Here is a 19,264-nt window from a genome sequence, read left to right on the forward strand (position 1 = left end):
AAGCCATGGCTTTCACCGGACTTCTTCATTGGATGAAAATGTGTAAGGAAAACTACTGCAAAGGGTTAATGAGATGATCAAAGCATGAAAAGACCAAAATACCCCTGTTTTGGACGGTTATTTGACAAAAATTTTAACGGTGGACTAAAAGTGGCAAGGACTAAATAAGAATGGCCGCAATGTGGCAAAAATTAATGAAGTGGGCTAAAATTGGCAATGCCCTAATAACAGTAGGACCAAAAATTGAAATGACTCCATATTATAGACTTAGTTTATAAATTATGATCTCATACAAATTATCCCTTTAATTATGTATAAAGTGATATTTTTAATCAATTACTTACAGTTTTTGTTAACATTAACAATTTATTTTGAATTTATAAATTATTAATTGACAATTGGTTATTTCGTAAAATTTCTTAAATTTCTTCAATTGAATTTTCATATATATGCTATGTTTACTGCAAAATAGCAAGTTGCACTTGTTTTAGCGGACACCGAAACAACTAAAAACATCTATGAGTTACACAAAATAACAATATAATTTACAAATGGTTTAGTAGGCAAGAAAACAACAAAATAAAATGATTGCATGAGTTACATGGTTTACCAACCATAAAAACAAGTTTTATCTAAATACATAACACATGCTTTCAATTAATTTGCCTCTTAAAATTAGAATGATGTTGCTAAGTTTTTGTTAGTCTCCTTTTTTGAGGTTGTTGACTAATAACAAATGTTGGAAGATGAACTAAATCTTCATGAGTATATGAAGAATCAATGCAAGCTAAGGAATTTGAGAAATTTTACGTAAAAATCAATATGTCTTTTAATAATTTATAAATTTAAAATAAATTATTAATGCTAACAAATTCTATAAACAATGGATTAAAACTGACACTTTAAACATAATTGGTCCTTCAACTATAGGTCAAGGTGCAATTCACTTTTTAACTTTGTGCAATTAGATCAATTTGTATGTAAGAGTGGGGTGATAGCATGTAATTTATTAAAAAAAAATCAAAAAATTTCCTCCGTTCAATTGGACGGAGAAGCCATGGCCAACTTCTCCGTCCAAGTTGACAGAGATGCCAAATAAACTTCTCTGTCCAATTAGATGAAGAAGCCAGACCTACTTTTCAAATCAGTTGGACGGAGAAGACGACTTTCGTTAATTTCTTTTGAAAAAAGTTATTTAATTTGGACACAGAACGTAAAGCACCTATTTCACCATTGCACTGGAGTTAAGACGATGTCTAATTGAAACTTTTTTAGTTAAAGAGTTAAATTACACTTTTACCTATATGTAAAGCACCTATTTCACCATTTTTTTTTTACTTTTTTTTTAACGGATCAAGAAAGAACATGATGATAATGAGACTAAAATTTTACTCTAGTGCCCTTTCATACATTTATCACAAATTTCTCTTTTTTGTGACCCTTTGTATCATTTTCACCGCACACACGCACACATATATATATCTTATTATTTTTAAATGGATTGCGATTCCATTTGTATCATTTTCACCACATATCTTATCATTTTTAAATGGATTAGGATTTCATGCAAATTGGTTTGATACTTGATTTAGTAATCACAATATTTCAAGCTTGACTTTCTGTGTAGGTTATTTATTGGCCTTTTTTATTTGAACTGATTAGCTTATTGTTCGCAGTTACAAGGCAAGCTTCAGCCAGATTGCACATTTAGGTAGCGATTACGAAATTTCTCATAAATTTTAAAAAATAAATTGAAAATTTTATTATTTCTCTAAAATACTTCACATTTTTTTAATGCAAAGTGAAAATAGTTTTGTTGCTAAATTTTAATTAAAAAAAAAATTTAGATCTCGTAACATTATCTACTCTCCAGTGGAAAATTTTAAATTTTGCACCTTTTCTTTCACCACATTTATGTCCTTACCGTACTATTTTGGTTAATAGTAATATGAGTATTTATTTGAGTGTGCTTGCATGTTGCAACACCATAGGCAGCAAATCAAATGCAAATTTATCTCTGATCTCTAAATGAAGACAACAGCATTCTAACCTAATTTGCACTTATTTTAGGTGGATAAAATTTATTACCATTGACACGCGTCTATCGTCTTTAAATACCATCCAGTACGTGGTCCAGTCGAAATCTTTAAATGTCACACGTTTTTTTTTTTGGCATCACAATATTTTGCCTGCAAGTGCTGCGCAAATTATACTGTGGACCATGGTCCACAATGCATTATGAACCATGATCATGGTTGATATTGCAGTTGTGTTGAAATGATATTGCAGTTGCGCGGAACAGAGGTCGTTCAATACACTGCAGTATTAGTTCAACACAACTGCAGTATCCGTTCAACGCAACTGCAGTTCCAGACGGATGAAACGACCTCTGTTCCACGCAACTTCAACTCCCTTTCAACACAACTGCAGTATTAGTTCAACACAACTGCAATATCCGTTCAACACAATTATAGTATCAGTCATGATGCATGGTCTACAATGCATTGTGGACCATGGTCTACGGTATAACGACCGCTAGTGCAGTGGTCATCTCATATGATTTGAGTCTATATAATTGAGTGTTTTTGCCCCTCCCTAAGCACCAAACCAAACACAAATTTATCTATCTATATCTCTGGTCTCAAAATGAAGACACCAATATTCCTTTTGGTTCTCTCCATTTCTTTCCTTCCGCTGGCCATCACCGGCCTTCCTCCACTCATCCGCCTCCCCACAAAGGGCGACGTAACCAACACCATCTTAGACACGGCCGGCAACCCAGTGGTCGCCGGAGCCAAATATTACGCCATCCCAGCCCTCATCGGCGTGGAAGGCGGCATAAGCGTGGCTAACCCGGAAACAGGAAACCCCTCCACCTGCCCCACCGACGTAGTAATAAACGTCACATTAGCCGGCCACCAACCTCCCGCCGTGGGCCGTCCTTTAACTTTCTATCCTCTAAACCGCGAGGCCGAGGCCTCACGCGCCGCCGCCGCCACCGGAGACGTCATCATACGTCAGTACCCACTGAACGTGGCCTTCGACTCGCCGGACCCATCGGATCCCTGCGCTAAGGAGAATGTTTGGAAGCTTAATGATGAGGCGACAATAGTGACCGGTGGGGTTATAGGCAAGGAGGATGATATTGGGAACTGGTTTAGGATTGAGAAGAATATTAATGGAAGAGGGTACCTTTTCAACTGGTGGCCAAGCCTTTGCCTTTACTGCAGGATTGGTTACTTTCGTATTGGCACAGTCGGCGATGGACATCAGCTGGGAATCAACTACAGGGACGAATCGCTATATGCTTTTGAATTCGTAAAGGCTGAGTGAGTGATCAAAGCCGTACGTTGAACCATCTATCAAAAATCTTGCACTGGATGCAATATGTATTATTAATAATTAACGTTTAAATAATGGCTTTGCACCGCGTTATGGAAAGCCTACTGCGCATGTATCCCATCATTTGTGCAATATAATAAATTATGTCCCTTTTATTTACAAAATATGACCGAAAATAATAAATACAAATATGCTCATAAGCTCATCTAATAAAGCCTAAACCAAGCTTTCCTAGCCGCTAATTAAAGATCTGGATCAACGGAAGTATATACTCTCTCAATCCCATTTTATTATATTTGTCTGTTCAATTAACAAGGCTTAATTGAATACTGATAGGGGAATATACCCCAAATATAATGCCCTATCTTCAAGTTAAGACTTTTGGTTCCCTCTCTTCTTCTCCTCTCATGCTCTCTCTTCTCTTTGAACAACTGAAGAATAATGAATGAAAGGGCAACTTTGAGCTAAATTCTTTCTCATATTCTACCATATACATATATTGTTATACACGAAGGAATTAGCTTTATCAAATGGCGCGGTCCGTAGGGACCGGCAAGAAGTCGGTGTCCTCGGTTTTCCGGCCTGGTACATCTTCATCAGTAGTGTCTGGCTGAGCAGCAATTAGCCGACTCTTGATCGGCCTCAATCAGAGGTCCGATTGGAATCAAATCAATGATGGAATTGAATTTTAATCTAAGGAGCATTATTGCAGGACAGCATTTGCATGTGTTGAGAATATGACGCCATCATTCCGGCCTCTGTAAATATATATTCCTGCCAGTAATTGTCATCAACATTGATCACAATCTGCTCTCATCAGTCCAGAAAGAATGGTGGGCGGTGGAGCACAGTAAACGTAGGAAGTGAAAGCAGAAAAATGTGCTCCCTGGTGTTAGTGGTGGGTGCAGTAGAAATTAAATACATGCATGCAACCTTATTGGTGGACAATAGGGGTGGAGTGCGCAAATCAATATATATATATAGTGGGAGTAAAGAAAAAATGCATGGGAGCGACTCCGGGTGACGGGATCGAGAGCTAAAAGATCAGACACGATCATGTGAGGGTGATCGGCGGGCCACTCTCTCTGCATGCTGTCTCCGGCCACTTTCGCTCGGTTGGGAGAGACCGATCAATGCCCACGTACCGTTCCAATCAAAATAAGGGTCCTGTGCAATATTATAATTTGACCCTTATATATATAATTTTTTAAAATTATGTCAAAAATATAAAATACTCAAAAATAATCGATTTTTCAAAAACCGTTCCAATCAAAATAAGATCAATTGAAATAGTCAATTATTCATTTCTTTTTATGCTCTTGAACCCATCCTAGATAGATATTTTCTAGAAAATATAATTATAAAATCCTATTGATACAAAAAAAAATTATAGATATATGAAAATCTTATTGATGTTGTTCAATAAATAGTTATAAATAAATAAAACTTATCAAATTATGTATTTACCGTAATTAATTGATGTTTTGCAATATTGTTTGAGACTTAAAGAGTTGAAGAGATGCCAAAATCAAAATTGCAAACTTGTTTGAAAATCAAAATTATCGAAAAATTGTTGACTGACTTCCAATCTTCTAATAACTTGCCAAATAACTTGCCCTTACATATGCTAAGGTTATGAATTTATTCCAATTTGTCTCTATGTCACCCTTTCATAATCATATCCAAATTGTCCTGCCTAATTCTAATCACATTCAAATTTTCATGCCTATTTCATCATACTCAAATTAACAATTTATATTCTTGTTTATATTTGATACTTTTCAAGTGATTAGGCTCCAAATTTCATGTAAAATTTTTATATAAAAAATACTGTTATATCTAATCTACATATATTCATTTTTTTTTTACAGTTGGGGCCTCCAAATTTTGGGGGCCTGTGTAGTGGCACTGGGAAAACATGCCCAGCGTCGGCCCTAAATGCACATGGTGACGGGTGCCATGGCTGAACGGCGAATGGTTTGTCAGTAGTCTTCGTTCTCAGTGTTCATCTTCTATATTTGCTAGGCCAGACTCCGATGGCCGGTTAAGTGAAACGATGATCTCCAAGCTCAGCAACATTTATTTCCTCGGGCAATTCACCTTTTGCCCCGTGCTTAATCGGAGAGACAGATCTTACGTATTACTTCCGAGCTTGTGATCGGAGCTCAACATTGCTTTCACTCCCATAAGAATGAACGACCATCAACGGCAGTATATATATGGTCGAGATTACGTCTAAAAGCTAGCGCAATTCTGAAATTCGTCGATTTGTTGATAAAAGTTTCTAAGCTACATCTCTACAAGCGGGAAAAGCTTGCACAATTCTATTTAATAGTTGATTCACGCCGAGCAAGCCTTCAGCAACTCCATAGACAGTTGCCATTCGTTGTGATCGAGCAATCCTTGTTGACCGGGCAGTATGTTAGAGCATCCCTATCAATGGATTATTTGGGGTTTATAGTACAGTACATTATGATGTCGAAGTGAGAGAGAGCAAGAGAGAAGAAATAGATGCATCTGCAAGATTTGAAACAAAAACGAAGATCGCGTGAGCTGCAACTAAGGCACCCAGTACGTCTGGGCGCATAGGCGCCTGACAATGTCTGTTTTTAAATTTTTTTTTAATTTGATTTGTTTTAATTTTTTTTCCTCCCCTATTTTCTCTTTCCTAATCATACTTACAACGACTACTCAATTACCGCAAAAAAACTCCTATATTGCAGACTTAGTCTATGAGTTATTATCTCATACAAATTTTTTCTTTCATTAAGTATAAAGTGACAGTTTTAGTCTATTACTTATAGTTTTTATTAACATTAATCATTTATTATGAATTTCTAAATTATTAAAGAATATATTGAATTGGTTATTTCATAAACTTTCTCAAATTTCTTCCATTGAATTGGTTATATATATATATATATATATATATATATATATATATATATATATATATATATGCTATTCTTATCACAAAATAACATTCTAAGTTGTACAAGATAATAGTATAAGTTGCACTTGTTTTAGCAGACACCAAAACAACTAAAATCATCCATGAGTTGCACAAAATCACAACATAATTTACAAATGGTTTAGTAGGCAAGAAAACAACAAATTAAAATGATTGCATGAGTAATGAGTTACATGGTTTAACAGCCATAAAAACAAGTTTTATCTAAATACATAACACATGCTTTCAATTAATTTACTTCTTAAAATTAGAATGATGTTGCTACGTTTTTGTTAGTCTCCTTTTTGAGGTGGCTGACTAATCACAAATGTTGTAAGATGCATTGAATCTTCCTGAGTATATTGGTTACTTTGGAGTTGAGGTAAGAGGGAAGATTAATAAGAGTGGCGTATATATGAATATTCAGTGTAAGGAAATTGAGAAAATTTTACGTAAAAATCAATATGTCCTTTAACAATTTATAAATTTAAAATAAATTGTTAATCTTAACAAAATCTATAAGCAAAGCATTAAAACTGTCACTATACACATAATTGGTCTTCATCTTTAGGTCAAGGTGCTAAATAAACCCTTCAACTAAAAGAAGCTTCAATTAGGCACATTAACTACTCATTTTTACGCAATTTAGTTAATAAAATTTTAAATTTGTGTAATTAGAACATTTTGTATGTAAGAGTAGGGTGATAACAGGTAAGTTATTATTTTTTAAATTAAAATTTCCTCCTTTAATTTGGACGGGGAAGCCATGTATGGCTGGCTTCTCCATCCAAGTTGACAGAGATGCCAAGCAAGCTTCTCCTTTCAACTAGATGAAGAAGCCAAGGCTACTTCTCCGATTGATTAGACGGAGGAGGCGACTTTTGATAATTTTTTAAAGAAATTTATTTAATTTGGACACAGAAGCTAAGTCTGATTCGCCGTCCTGTTAAACAAAGAAGCGATGGCCAGTTTTCCTGTCCAATTAATTGGATGAAGAAGCCAGGCCTACTTCTCCGATCAGTTGGACGGAGAAGGCGAATTTTGATAATTTTTTTAATTATTTAATTTATTTAAATTTTATTTTAGTTTATTTCTTAATAACAATTTTTTTACCTGTTACCTAATCAAATTAATTCCATAAAAATAGGAGTTAAGATGCTTATTTAAAAAAAAAAATGAGTTGAACGGTTTAATACAATTTAACTATTATTATTAATTTATTATTATTATTATTTTTTTTTTACTTTTAGCGAATCAATCGTGAACATGATGATGATGAGACTATTCTAACATTTTACTCTATTGCCCTTTCTTATATCTATCACAAATTTATATTTTCGTGACCACTTGTATCATTTTCACCACTTATATATCTTATCATTTTTAAATAGATTAGGATTCCATGTAAGTTGGTTGGATAGTTGACTTCGTAAGCATAATATTTCAAGTTTGACTCCCTTTGTGAATTGTATATTGCCCTTTGTTTAGTTTGAGCTGGTTGGTTTATCGTTTGCAGTATGGTCACAAGACATGCTTCACCTAAAGTGCACATTTTGATAGTGATTGCGAACTTTTTCATAAATTAAAAATAAAAATTAAATGACAAAATTTTTTTCCCTAAATTACTTCACCATTTTTTTTTAATGTAAAGTTAGGTTGGTCAAAACAAAGTAATCTAACAATAATAATAATAATAATAATAATAATAATATTATTATTATTATTATTATTATTATTATTAATCAATATATATATATATATATATATATATATATATATATATATATATATATATATAAACAAAATCCTCCAAAACGAAATCCTATTTCCCTCCCAAAATATTGTACATTAAAACAATTAAAATAATAAAATAATATTAAAAGTACAATAATATTAAAACACGAAATCCTATAAGATCAAAACATTGTTATGCATTAGGATTAGTAAATTGTTATAATCTATATCTATATATATATATAAACAAAATCGTCCAAAACGAAATCCTATTTGCCTCCCAAAATATTGTACATTAAAACAATTAAAACAATAAAATAATATTAAAAGTACAATAATATTAAAACACGAAATACTATAACATCAAAACATTGTTATGCATTAGGATTAGTAAATTGTTATAATCTTTATATATATAAAAACAAAATCCTCCAAGGCAAAATCCTATTTCCCGCCCAAAATGTTGTACATTAAAACAAGAGTTAATTCCAGCAATGGTCCCCCGACTATGTTGATTTTTCAAAATTGGTCCTTGTCTTTTAATTTGGACGAAAAAAACACTTGACCATTGATTTTGTTCCGACATTGGTCCTTCCGTTTACCATCAGTTAGTTTGGCGTTATGTATTGGGGTAAAAGTGTCATTTTAGTATATGGCCTTCTTTCTCCTTCTTGTTCTCCCTAATTAGAGAGAGTGTGAGTGGGACCAGAGCCTACAACGTTACACTTCCACTTCACTGCTTCTGTGCTTCCAATTGTTATCTTCTTTTCTTGCCACTGTTTGGGGTTTATTTGTAATGGATCCGTAGAACAATGGGGCGAGGATTGAAGGCGGGCTTGATTCGGGTGCGAAGATGGACCCGAATTCGGAGGTTTGTAGGGCGGAGATCGACACTTCGGTTCCGTTCGAGTCGGTGAAAGAGGCGGCCACCCGGTTCGGTGGTATCGGTTTCTGGAGGCCCACCGCCCATAAGCCGTCCCGCCGTGATTCCTAGGTGTCTCCTTCACTCGCATTTGTCTTTTTGCGCTTTGTTTTTTCATAATCTTTCTTTGTGTTTGTTCTTTTTGTCATTATGTGAAGTCTTGAGTTTCTGTTCGGACTCAAAATCTGGAATCGCCAGGCCAAAATGTGATACTATCTAGGGCGTTCTTTTTGATTTTTTGGGTAAATTTCTCTACTGCGTTCTTGAATTGAAAGAATGAAGAGGGAGAATCGAACGGGGAGCTCGTGCGACGTGCGAAAGGGTTTTCGGGTCTTCTCCGACGATGGCGTGCGAGATCCGAACGGGGAGCCTAAGGCCCGGCGGCATGGAGACGTTGTCGTCGCTGATGGAGGGCCCGGATCCGAACGCGTCGGAGTGCGGCGGCGAGGTCATTCCCTGCTTTGAGGGGTTTGGGCTTTTGTACGGAAACTCGGAGCCAGAAGCGGGCGGCGGCCACCTCATCAGCGCCTTCTTCTTCCTTTGGTCCAACCACCCGAGCTGCCAAGCGAGCTCGTTTGAACGCCTCCGCACCATCTCCCACTACTGCTACAGCCACTGCCTCTAATTCCGCCTCGATCGCTACTCGTTCTAGAGTGCCCACTCTTTCTTGTGCTGCCAATCGTTCCCAGGACTCAATTGTAGCTTTCACACCGATGAACTCCACCAATGAATCCTCTGGGTCTGCCACCCGCAGTCGCCGCGGTAGGAACCCTCCTCATACTTTCGATTAGGAGTAGGGGTGCTGGGTTGGATGAGTTGCTCATGAAACTGGGTACTGGGTTGGATGAGTGGCTTCTAAGCACAACAATGGGTTCAGGGTCTATTTTTTCTTTTATTTACTTCTTATTTTTTATTTTGTAATTTTGACTTGATGGGGTTTGTAGGGCTTGATTCGGATTCTCTCCTCTGGGAACAAAAACTTTGCTTCTCCTTGGAATCACTGGCATTCTTAAAGAAATTCTTTCTGGATATGGTCTTCTCAACAATGTATCTGTTTCATCTGCTTTTAATAGACCACCGGAGCAGGTATAAGCCACCTTTATATAGTTTATAAATTGCACCATATTATACTCCGAGCAACGGTGGCACCGGAGTACCGTCGCCGACTGATCAGGGAAGGATCAACATGAGGAAGAAGAAACCCAGCAAAGAGAATGACCCTTTTACCCCTCCACTTAACATCTATGTAACGCCATATTAACGGAAGGACCATTGTTGGAACAATTTTGAAAGTCAAGGGTTTAATTCGTCCAAATTAAAAGACAAGGACCAATTTTGGAAAATCAACATAGTCAGGGGACTAATGCTGGAATTAACTCATTAAAACAATTAAAACAATAAAATAATATTAAAAGTACAATAATATTAAAATACGAAATCCTAAAAAAAGAAGAAAATGAAGCAATTGTAGGGTGACATTAATTTGATAACTGCTTACTATTTACAACCACCATATGTAACCAAACTTACTCAGTAGTACAATGTCTCATTTCTGTTATGAAGTCGGTTTAAGATCCTCCATATGACGATTGTTCTATGTTCCGCCAGGGTGTGGAGAGTTATACTATTTTAGATGTCTTTTAAATTTGGTACGCGGACCTTTTAGCCATGAAGATATTCGCACTGTTGCAGGAGCCATTCATAATTCGTTTAGGGATACATGTTATGAATATGGATTATTAGATGATGACAAGGAGTACATTGATGACATTATTGATTCGAGTTACTGGGCATCCGTGTATGCTTTGCGAAGGTTATTTGTTACGCTTCTCACTTCAAGTTCACTCAGTAAGCCAGAAGTAGTTTGGAATGTCGTTTGGGAATTTCTTGCCGAGGATGCACAGGTTCAACGTCGACATGTCTTGCAAAATCCAGGTATATCGAGCTCCAATCTGTGGAGAGTTATACTATCTTAGATGTCTTTTAAATTTGGTAAGCGGACCTTTTAGCCATGAAGATATTCGCACTGTTGCAGGAGTCATTCATAATTCGTTTAGGGATACGTGTTATGAATATGGATTGTTAGATGATATTGATTCAAATGGAGGTGGATTATTCTTTGTGTATGGTTACGGAGGAACAGGCAAGACGTTCGTGTGGAGAACGTTATCATCAAAGATAAGAAGCCGCGGTGATATTGTTCTAAATGTTGCTTCCAGTGGAATAACATCTTTGTTGTTGCCGGGAGGCAGAACGGCGCATTCCAGATTTGCTATACCACTTTCTTTGAACGAAGATTCCACGTGCAATATATCGCAAGGTAGTGTCCTTGCTGAGCCTATGGGATGAAGCACCGATGACGCACAAATACTGTTTTGAGGCTTTGGACAAAACTGTTAGGAACATATTGTAATAGGTTTTGATGATACCAAATGTAATTCACAATCCCCTAAGTCTCGATAGATAGGAAATATATGTAAGTTTGACAAGTAAACTAAGAGCGAAAATACAACCGGGTAATTGAGCTCAACTCGGAAAATATTTAAGCTTAAGGTGAACTTGTTTGAACATCTTAGAAGTTTCGTGTTGAAAGCTTATAGATAGATCAGAAGAAGGCACAAGACATCACTGGAGGCTTATAGATAGATCAGAAGAAGGCACAAGACATCACTGGAGGAATAAGGGTCTGCGAGACATCAACTAAAGACATCACTGGAGGAATAAGGGTCTGCGAGACATCAACTAAGGACATCACTGGAGGAATAAGGGTCTGCGAGACATCAACTAAGTACATCACTGGAGGAATAAGGGTCTGCGAGACATCAACTAAGTCCATCACTGGAGGAATAAGGGTCTGCGAGACATCAACTAAGTCTCGAGACATAAGCAGAGTTCGAGAGATGGAATCTCTCGAGACATCAATCCAGTTCAAGACGTAGGATCGAGACATCAAGTGGTCGAGACATCAACATTGGTCTCGATGAACTGGAACTTCTCCAAAGGGCTGAATGGCAGTCAACATGCATGGATAAAGTAATCTAAGTTTGGAGAAGAAGAATATCATGGAGATAAAATATTAAGGAGGTGCTGAAAGAATATTATGGAACTTAAAACAACCGGAAGTGGATGCCACGTCAGAATTCCACAACAAACGGATAGAAGATGCACCAATCCAAGGTCGGTCTTATTTCCTAAAACGAGGATCAATGGGAATATAAAAAGAGTAACTTTTTTCCAAAAGTAGTAAGTGGAGCATGGACTCAAGATAGTGGAATATGGGTTATTCACTACAAGACAAAAGGTTCGAGTTACAAGACCACCACTCCATGAAACATGCTAAAAATATGCAAGTCCCATGATCAGCATGGGAGACAGATTTCAAACGGAATAATTTTCCCTCCAACGGAATTATTCCTCAACTCTCATATATAAGGACGTGAAGACACAAGGAAGAGAGTTAGTGAATTGATCGATAAGAAAGAGATGTCTGATTCAAACGTTCAAAGTGCAAGTGCTTAATCTGGAATATCATCCTTGATATTCACAAGTGCGAGAAAAACACATCTAGTGTTTTGAGAGAGTTACAAAGCTTCAACATCTATACATCTAGAAGGTGACCAAAGCTGCTCTACAAGGAAGATCATCCAACGAAAGCTTTTGGTCAGATTGGAGATTGTTACACTCAACCTGTGACAACCGGAACAACCTTGTCTTGGAGGAGGCAATAAGAGGCGGAGTAACCTGGGAGCTGTCTTGTGAAGATCCTGAGGCTTGAGGTGGGCTTGGTGATCAAAGCTCAAGTGCTCGAGAGGTAGAGTAACAAGAAGCGGGGCGAAAAACCTGAGGCTTGAGGCGAGCTTCGTGATCAAAGCTCAAGCGCTCGATATTGTACTAAACAGGGAAGTTTTAGTGCAATCCTTCTAGGGAGTTTCTAGAAGAAGAGTGGACGTAAGCGGGTTGGCCGAACCACTTAAAAATCTCTCTCGCATTTACTTTCTGTTTTTATCTCTCGCTAGCCTATCTCTCGAACTGCACTGCATATAACCACACCTCTCGAACTAACTCAAACTCGTGCTAATTAAAATGGGATAACTTTTCCGCTGCGCATAAAACTTTGTCTTCATCTTGTGAGGTATCGGATCTAAACTTCCTAAGTCCAATACACACGAGAAGTTGCAAAAGATTTGCAAAATCTTACACAAGTCTATTCACCCCCCCCCCCTCTAGACTTGTACCCCATCCCCTTGGGACCAACAAAAACCATGAGGGACATATTGAGGTTCGTCATACCGGGTAGTGCTGAAAAGACTTTTGGTGGAAAGACAGTAGTTTTAGGCGACGATTTTAGACAGATCCTACCTGTTATTCCGAAAGCCGCCATACCGGGTAGTGCTGAAAAGACTTTTGGTGGAAAGACAGTAGTTTTGGGCGACGATTTTAGACCGATCCTACCTGTTATTCCGAAAGCAACAAGACCAGAAGTTGTCGAAGCAACTATTAATTCTTCATACCTGTGGACAAATTGCAAGGTATTAAGGCTGACCAAGAACTTTAGACTATGGACCTTAGCTTTAGAGGAAGATAGACATACAGTTGATTGGTTTTCAAAATGGATTGCAGACATCGGAGATGGGATTGCAGGGGTTGTAAACAATGGTTCATCTGATATCGATATTCTGGCAAGGTTTTTGTTGAAGTGTGGACACGATCCCATAGCAACTATAGTTGAGAGCACATTCCCAAGCTCGAGATATGGCATGCTTGATGAGTCGCAGCTAGAAGGCCGAGCGATCCTCTCACCGACTATAGATGTCGTTGATCAAATTAATCAGTACATGTGCGACATGAATACTGTAAAAGGACTAACATATTTAAGTTGTGACTCTTTGTGTAAGGTAGAATCAGGCGGTGAAAATCTATCAGAAGTGCACACTCCTGAATTCGTAAATAGTTTGAGATTGTCGGGTCTTCCTAATCATTCATTGACATTAAAGGTCGGTGCACCTGTTATGTTATTGCGGAACATAGACCACTCTCTTGGTCTTTGTAACGGAACGCGGCTCATTATCACAAGATTGGCAGATCACATTGTCAAAGCAAGAATAGTTAATGGCATGGGACACATGAAGGGACCAAAGTTCTTATCCTCCGAATGTCTCTTAGTCCTTCTGATACGAGATTGCCCTTCAAGTTCCAGCGTAAACAATTCCCATTGATGCTTGCATATGCCATGACTATAAACAAAAGCCAATGCCAAACACTAACTCACGTTGGGTTATTGCTAAAAAAAAACGGTCTTTAGTCACGATCAATTGTATGTGTCTTTCTCCCGAGTCAATCATCCTAATGGCCTGAAGGTGTTAGCGGTAGACGAGGATGGACAAGATTGTGTTGCGACTTCCAATGTCGTCTACAAAGAGGTTTTCAATAATGTGTAAATATAATCAATGCTATTATGTTTTTTTTTTCAAAATGATAAAGTTGCTATATATCTAGACAAGAAATATATCATTTATACAAATGAATTAGGATAGAAATTCATCATTACTATAACTAAGTTGCCAGAGAACGAGCACATTGGGCCATTTTCTAAAAATTCGTAACACTGATATATAAAATCTCTAAAGTTACAACACCGCATGCCTACATCTACACATTAGCTATTAATTTGAGCAATTATTTACTCGAATTCAAGCAATAGTAACATTAACAAACATAAATGACCCAACTCATATCTTCACTTGCACTATATAATATTTGATGTTATAATTTAAATAATTGTATATCCATTCAAATATTCTTAATATATCATAACACACCCATTCTGTGCATCGCACGGGTGTAAAACTTTATATATATAAAAACAAAATCCTCCAAAACGAAATCTTCCTTCCTGCCCAAAATATTGTACATTAAAACAATTAAAATAATAGAATAATATTAAAACAATAGAATAATATTAAAACAATACAATTCCTATACTACAATTCCAATACAATTCGTATTAAATAAATCTGCTATTAAAACACGAAATCCAATACTACAAAATGAAGTCTACTATTCTACAATTCCTATACTACAATTCTAATACAATTCGTATACTACAATTCCTATCATACTACAATTCTATCGTAATAAGACTACTATATATAAAAACTAAATCCTCACTTTAAGCTTCCCACCCAAAACAGTCATACAATATTTAGGATGCGATTATTTCCTATTTTCCTATTCGTTGTACAATTCTACGTTACAATTCCTATTGTATCACAATTCTACATTACAATTCCTATCATACTACAATTCTATTGTAATAGATACAACCTTATATAAATCTCTAATCCTATATTATGAACTTTAAAAGAGAAACGCAAAACGCAGTGCAATTATTCTAGACCTCTCCAACTTCAAATCTGCAAATTCTGTTGTTGCGGTCAAGATATTGTTTTATTTAATATTGCTCAATTTTTGTATTGTTTTATTTAATAGGAATAAAATCATGGTCATGTTTGGTCATATTGCTTTATTTTGTATTTATTGTTATGCATTTTTTATGTTGTTAGTATGCTGCCTTTTTTAAATCTCTAATCCTATATTGTGAACTTTAAAAGAGAAACGCAAAACGCAGTGCAATTATTCCAGACCTCTCTACCTTCAAATCTGCAAAAATTCTGTTGTTGCGGTCAAGATATTGTTTTATTTAATATTGCTCAATTTTGTATTGTTTTATTTAATAGGAATAAAATCATGGTCATGTTTGGTCATATTGCTTTATTTTGTATTTATTGTTATGCATTTTTTATGTTGTAAGTATGCTGCCTTTTTTTTTTTTTGAGTTTTTTCAGCTTTTTGCTTGATTTTTTAAATTTCATGATCTTCCTTAGGGAACTTGCACCCATTTACAAACACATGTTCAAATTTAAAGATTTTAGATCGTTAAAGGCTCCCAGAGGAGTGGATAGCAATCAGCTAATTGGTAAATTCTTTTTAAAATTTTGTTCTATACTGGATGTGTTCTATACTGCACAAACTAATATTATTAATTAATTGGTAAAAAAATTAATAAATTTTAATTGGTAACAAAATTTTATTTACCGAATTATGACAATAATTAAACCATTATAATTGTGAGAATAATGAAAAAAAATTGGGCCTGATTTTATAAGAAAAAATAATTTATTAATTATTATTTACATCAATAATAATAATTCAAATACTTATCATACTTCTATATCTATACTACTATTAATAAATATAAAATAATCTTTTGTGAAATTTCCGCCCAAACAATAGTAAAGATAAAATGGAAAAGAAAACTGATTTTACTAATTGATTGAAAATATAAAAATAATCTAACAAAAAGAGAAATAAAAATTAGGCAAATTGGAAAGGAAAAGGACATTACTAATTGACTAAAAAATTATTTTTAAAAAACTTTAAAGAAAGTTAATTACACTTTCCCAATGAAAACTCTAAATTATTTAAACTTTAAAAAAATTAATTAAACATGTGTTGTTAAATTATTTATAATAATTACAATTAATTCATTCAACTATCGAGGAGGAAGAAAAAACTAAATGCGATACAGTGAACATGAATATACTTAAGTTATAAAAATATAATTTCACATATATTAGTGTAATTGACTATTAATAATTGTCTAATAATTATTATGATAATTAAACTAAACATTGGTCATTGAATTTTTTTTTATAATAATTATAATTATAATTAAATTATTTCTAATTTTTCCCATATTTATTTTAGTAATAATATAATTACAAAAGTCATATTACATATTGATCTTTTTAAGATAATTGTAGACAAACAAGTCATATATTATCAATTAATTGAGTAATACTTTTGCACTAATCTTATAATCAAATAAATGTACATGTTCAATATAATTTTTTTTTTATAATTTTCTTTATTTTTATTATCTAAATATATAATAAAAAAATTATCTGTGCATCGCACGGGTAATTGGACAATTATTTGCTTTAATTCAAGTAAGGAAAACATCAGAAAACATAATCGGTCCAACAAATTTTATCAATTGCGCTATAAAATATTTGATGTTATAATTTATATAATTATATATCGATCCAAATATTCTTAAATTATTATAGCAAATCCATACCGTGCAACGCACTGGCAAAAATACTAGTACTAGTAAAAATAATAATAATGTTTTGTTGCTAAATTTTAATAAAAAAATTAGATCTCATAACCTTATCTACTTTCCAGTGGGAATATTTAAATTTCGCACCTTTAATTTTTTCACCCTACTTATGTCCCTATCGTACTATTTTGGCTAATAGTGATATGAGTATTTATTTGAGCGTGCTTGCACTCCATAGGCACCAAATCAAATGCACATTTGTCTCTGGTCTCAAAATGAAGACAGCAGCATTCTAACCTAATTTGTACTTATTTTAGGTGGATAAAAGTTAGAGGATTAAATAACTTCCAAAATTATATCAATGTAATAATGTATGATAAAATATTATAAAAGAAAAAATTGTCTTATAAGTTATAACTACCTAGATTTATAGGATTTTAGGCCAAAAATCATGGTGGAAGTCACACCCACAATTTTTAATGTTCATATCATGAATGTCAACAGCGTCACAATTGCATTTTACGTCAAACTCAACTTTTCATTATGTCATGACACTACAAATTTATTATTTTCTACTTCCTTAACAACATTAGGGATTGAACATTGAACTTTTGACATCTTAATTTAAAATTAAAACTTGATCTTATTAGCATAATACCCTTTCAAAATTTCCACAATTTTTTCTTTTAAAATTTAGAGTTAATTCTATTTTTTGTCCTAGATATATAGGTGGCAATTCACTTTTAGTCTTTTTTATTAGAACATTCCCATTTAGTCCTAGTATTATTGTGGCATGACCAATTTTAGTCCTCCAACAACAAAATCGTTTAAATATCATTAAATACAAAGACATTTCAATCTTTTCTAAACAAAGTATGTTGAATCGCTATATTTTTTATGTTTATTTTTTTTGAAAACATTCATAACTGAAGATCGAAATGTCCTTATATTTAACTATATTTAAACTGATTTGTTAATAAAGGACCAAAAATGACCATGTCACAATAATACTAGGACCAAAAATAGATATTTTTTAATAAAAAAAAAGACTAAAAGTGAATTGCCACATATAAATCCAGGACAAAAATGAAATTTAACCCTAAAATTTATTACTATTGACACTTGTTTATTGTCTTTAAATACTCGTGTGGTCCACTGGGAATCTTTAAATACCACACGTTTTTTTTTTTTTTTTGGCATCACTTATATATGTTCCTATCTTACTATTTTGCCTGCTAGTGGGTCATCTCATCTCATCTGAGTCTATATAATTCAGTGTTTTTTTCCCCCACCCTAAGCACCAAACCAAACACACATTTATCTATCTATCTCTGCTCTCAAAATGAAGACACCAATAATATTCCTTTTGCTTCTCTCCATTTCTTTCCTTCCATTGGCCATCTCCGGCCTCCCTCCACTCATCCGCCTCCCCTCCGACGTCATCTTAGACACCGCCGGCAACCCAGTGGTCGCCGGAGCCAAATACTACGCCATCCCAGCCCTCATCGGCGTGGAAGGCGGCATAAGCGTAACTAACCTCAACTCAACAACAAACCCCTCCGCCTGCCCCACCGACGTAGTAATAAACGAGACAATAGCCGGCAACCAACCTCCCGCCGTGGCTGTTCCTCTAACTTTCTACCCTCTAATCGACGAGGCCGAGGCCTCACGCGCTGCCGCCGACACCGCTGACGTCATCACACAGCAGTACCCGCTGAACGTGGCGTTCGACTGGGCGGACCCGTCGGATCCCTGCGCTAAGGAGAATGTTTGGAAGCTTAATCTGCAGGGGAAAATAGTGACCGGTGGCGTTATAGGCGAGGTGGATAAGGATAATTATCTTGCCAACTGGTTTAGGATTCAGGAGAATTTTGATGGGAGAGGGTACGTTTTCAACTGGTGGCCAAGCCTTTGCCTTTTCTGCAAGATTGGTTACTCTTTTATTGGCACGGTCGGCGATGGATATCAGCTTGGAATCGACCACATGGGCGAATCGCGATATGCTTTTGAATTAGTAAAGGCTGAGTGATCAAAGCCGTACGTTGAACCATCAAAAATCTTGCATTGCATGCAATTTATATGTGTGTATGTATTAATAATTAACGTTTAAATAATGGCTTTGCTAGGCACATGTATGATGTATCCCATAGTTGCGTGCAATATAAATATATAATAAATAAAGTTTCTTTTTATA

The 19,264-nt window shown here is 35.3% G+C and overlaps 1 protein-coding gene across 1 annotated transcript; it reads left to right on the forward strand.

The window, feature by feature from the left end:
• The first annotated feature begins 2,609 nt into the window (after window positions 1-2,609).
• Window positions 2,610-19,264, forward strand: LOC116021909 (kunitz trypsin inhibitor 3-like). Its single transcript, XM_031262433.1, has 2 exons — window positions 2,610-2,784; window positions 18,539-19,264. The coding sequence occupies exons 1-2, from the start codon at window positions 2,647-2,649 to the stop codon at window positions 19,097-19,099; spliced, it is 699 nt and encodes a 232-aa protein (XP_031118293.1). The 5' UTR covers window positions 2,610-2,646; the 3' UTR covers window positions 19,100-19,264.

The sequence above is a fragment of the Ipomoea triloba genome, chromosome 6, assembly GCF_003576645.1.
Source record: "Ipomoea triloba cultivar NCNSP0323 chromosome 6, ASM357664v1".
Classification (NCBI taxonomy): Eukaryota; Viridiplantae; Streptophyta; class Magnoliopsida; order Solanales; family Convolvulaceae; genus Ipomoea; species Ipomoea triloba.

Excerpts from the sequence above, each read along its gene's own strand:
- LOC116021909 (XM_031262433.1), top strand. The coding sequence starts at position 2,647 with ATGAAGACACCAATATTCCTTTTGGTTCTCTCCATTTCTTTCCTTCCG. Across the intron at positions 2,785-18,538 it reads ACACGGCCGGCAACCCAGTG|GTCGCCGGAGCCAAATACTA; the intron begins GTCGCCGGAGCC and ends GGCAACCCAGTG.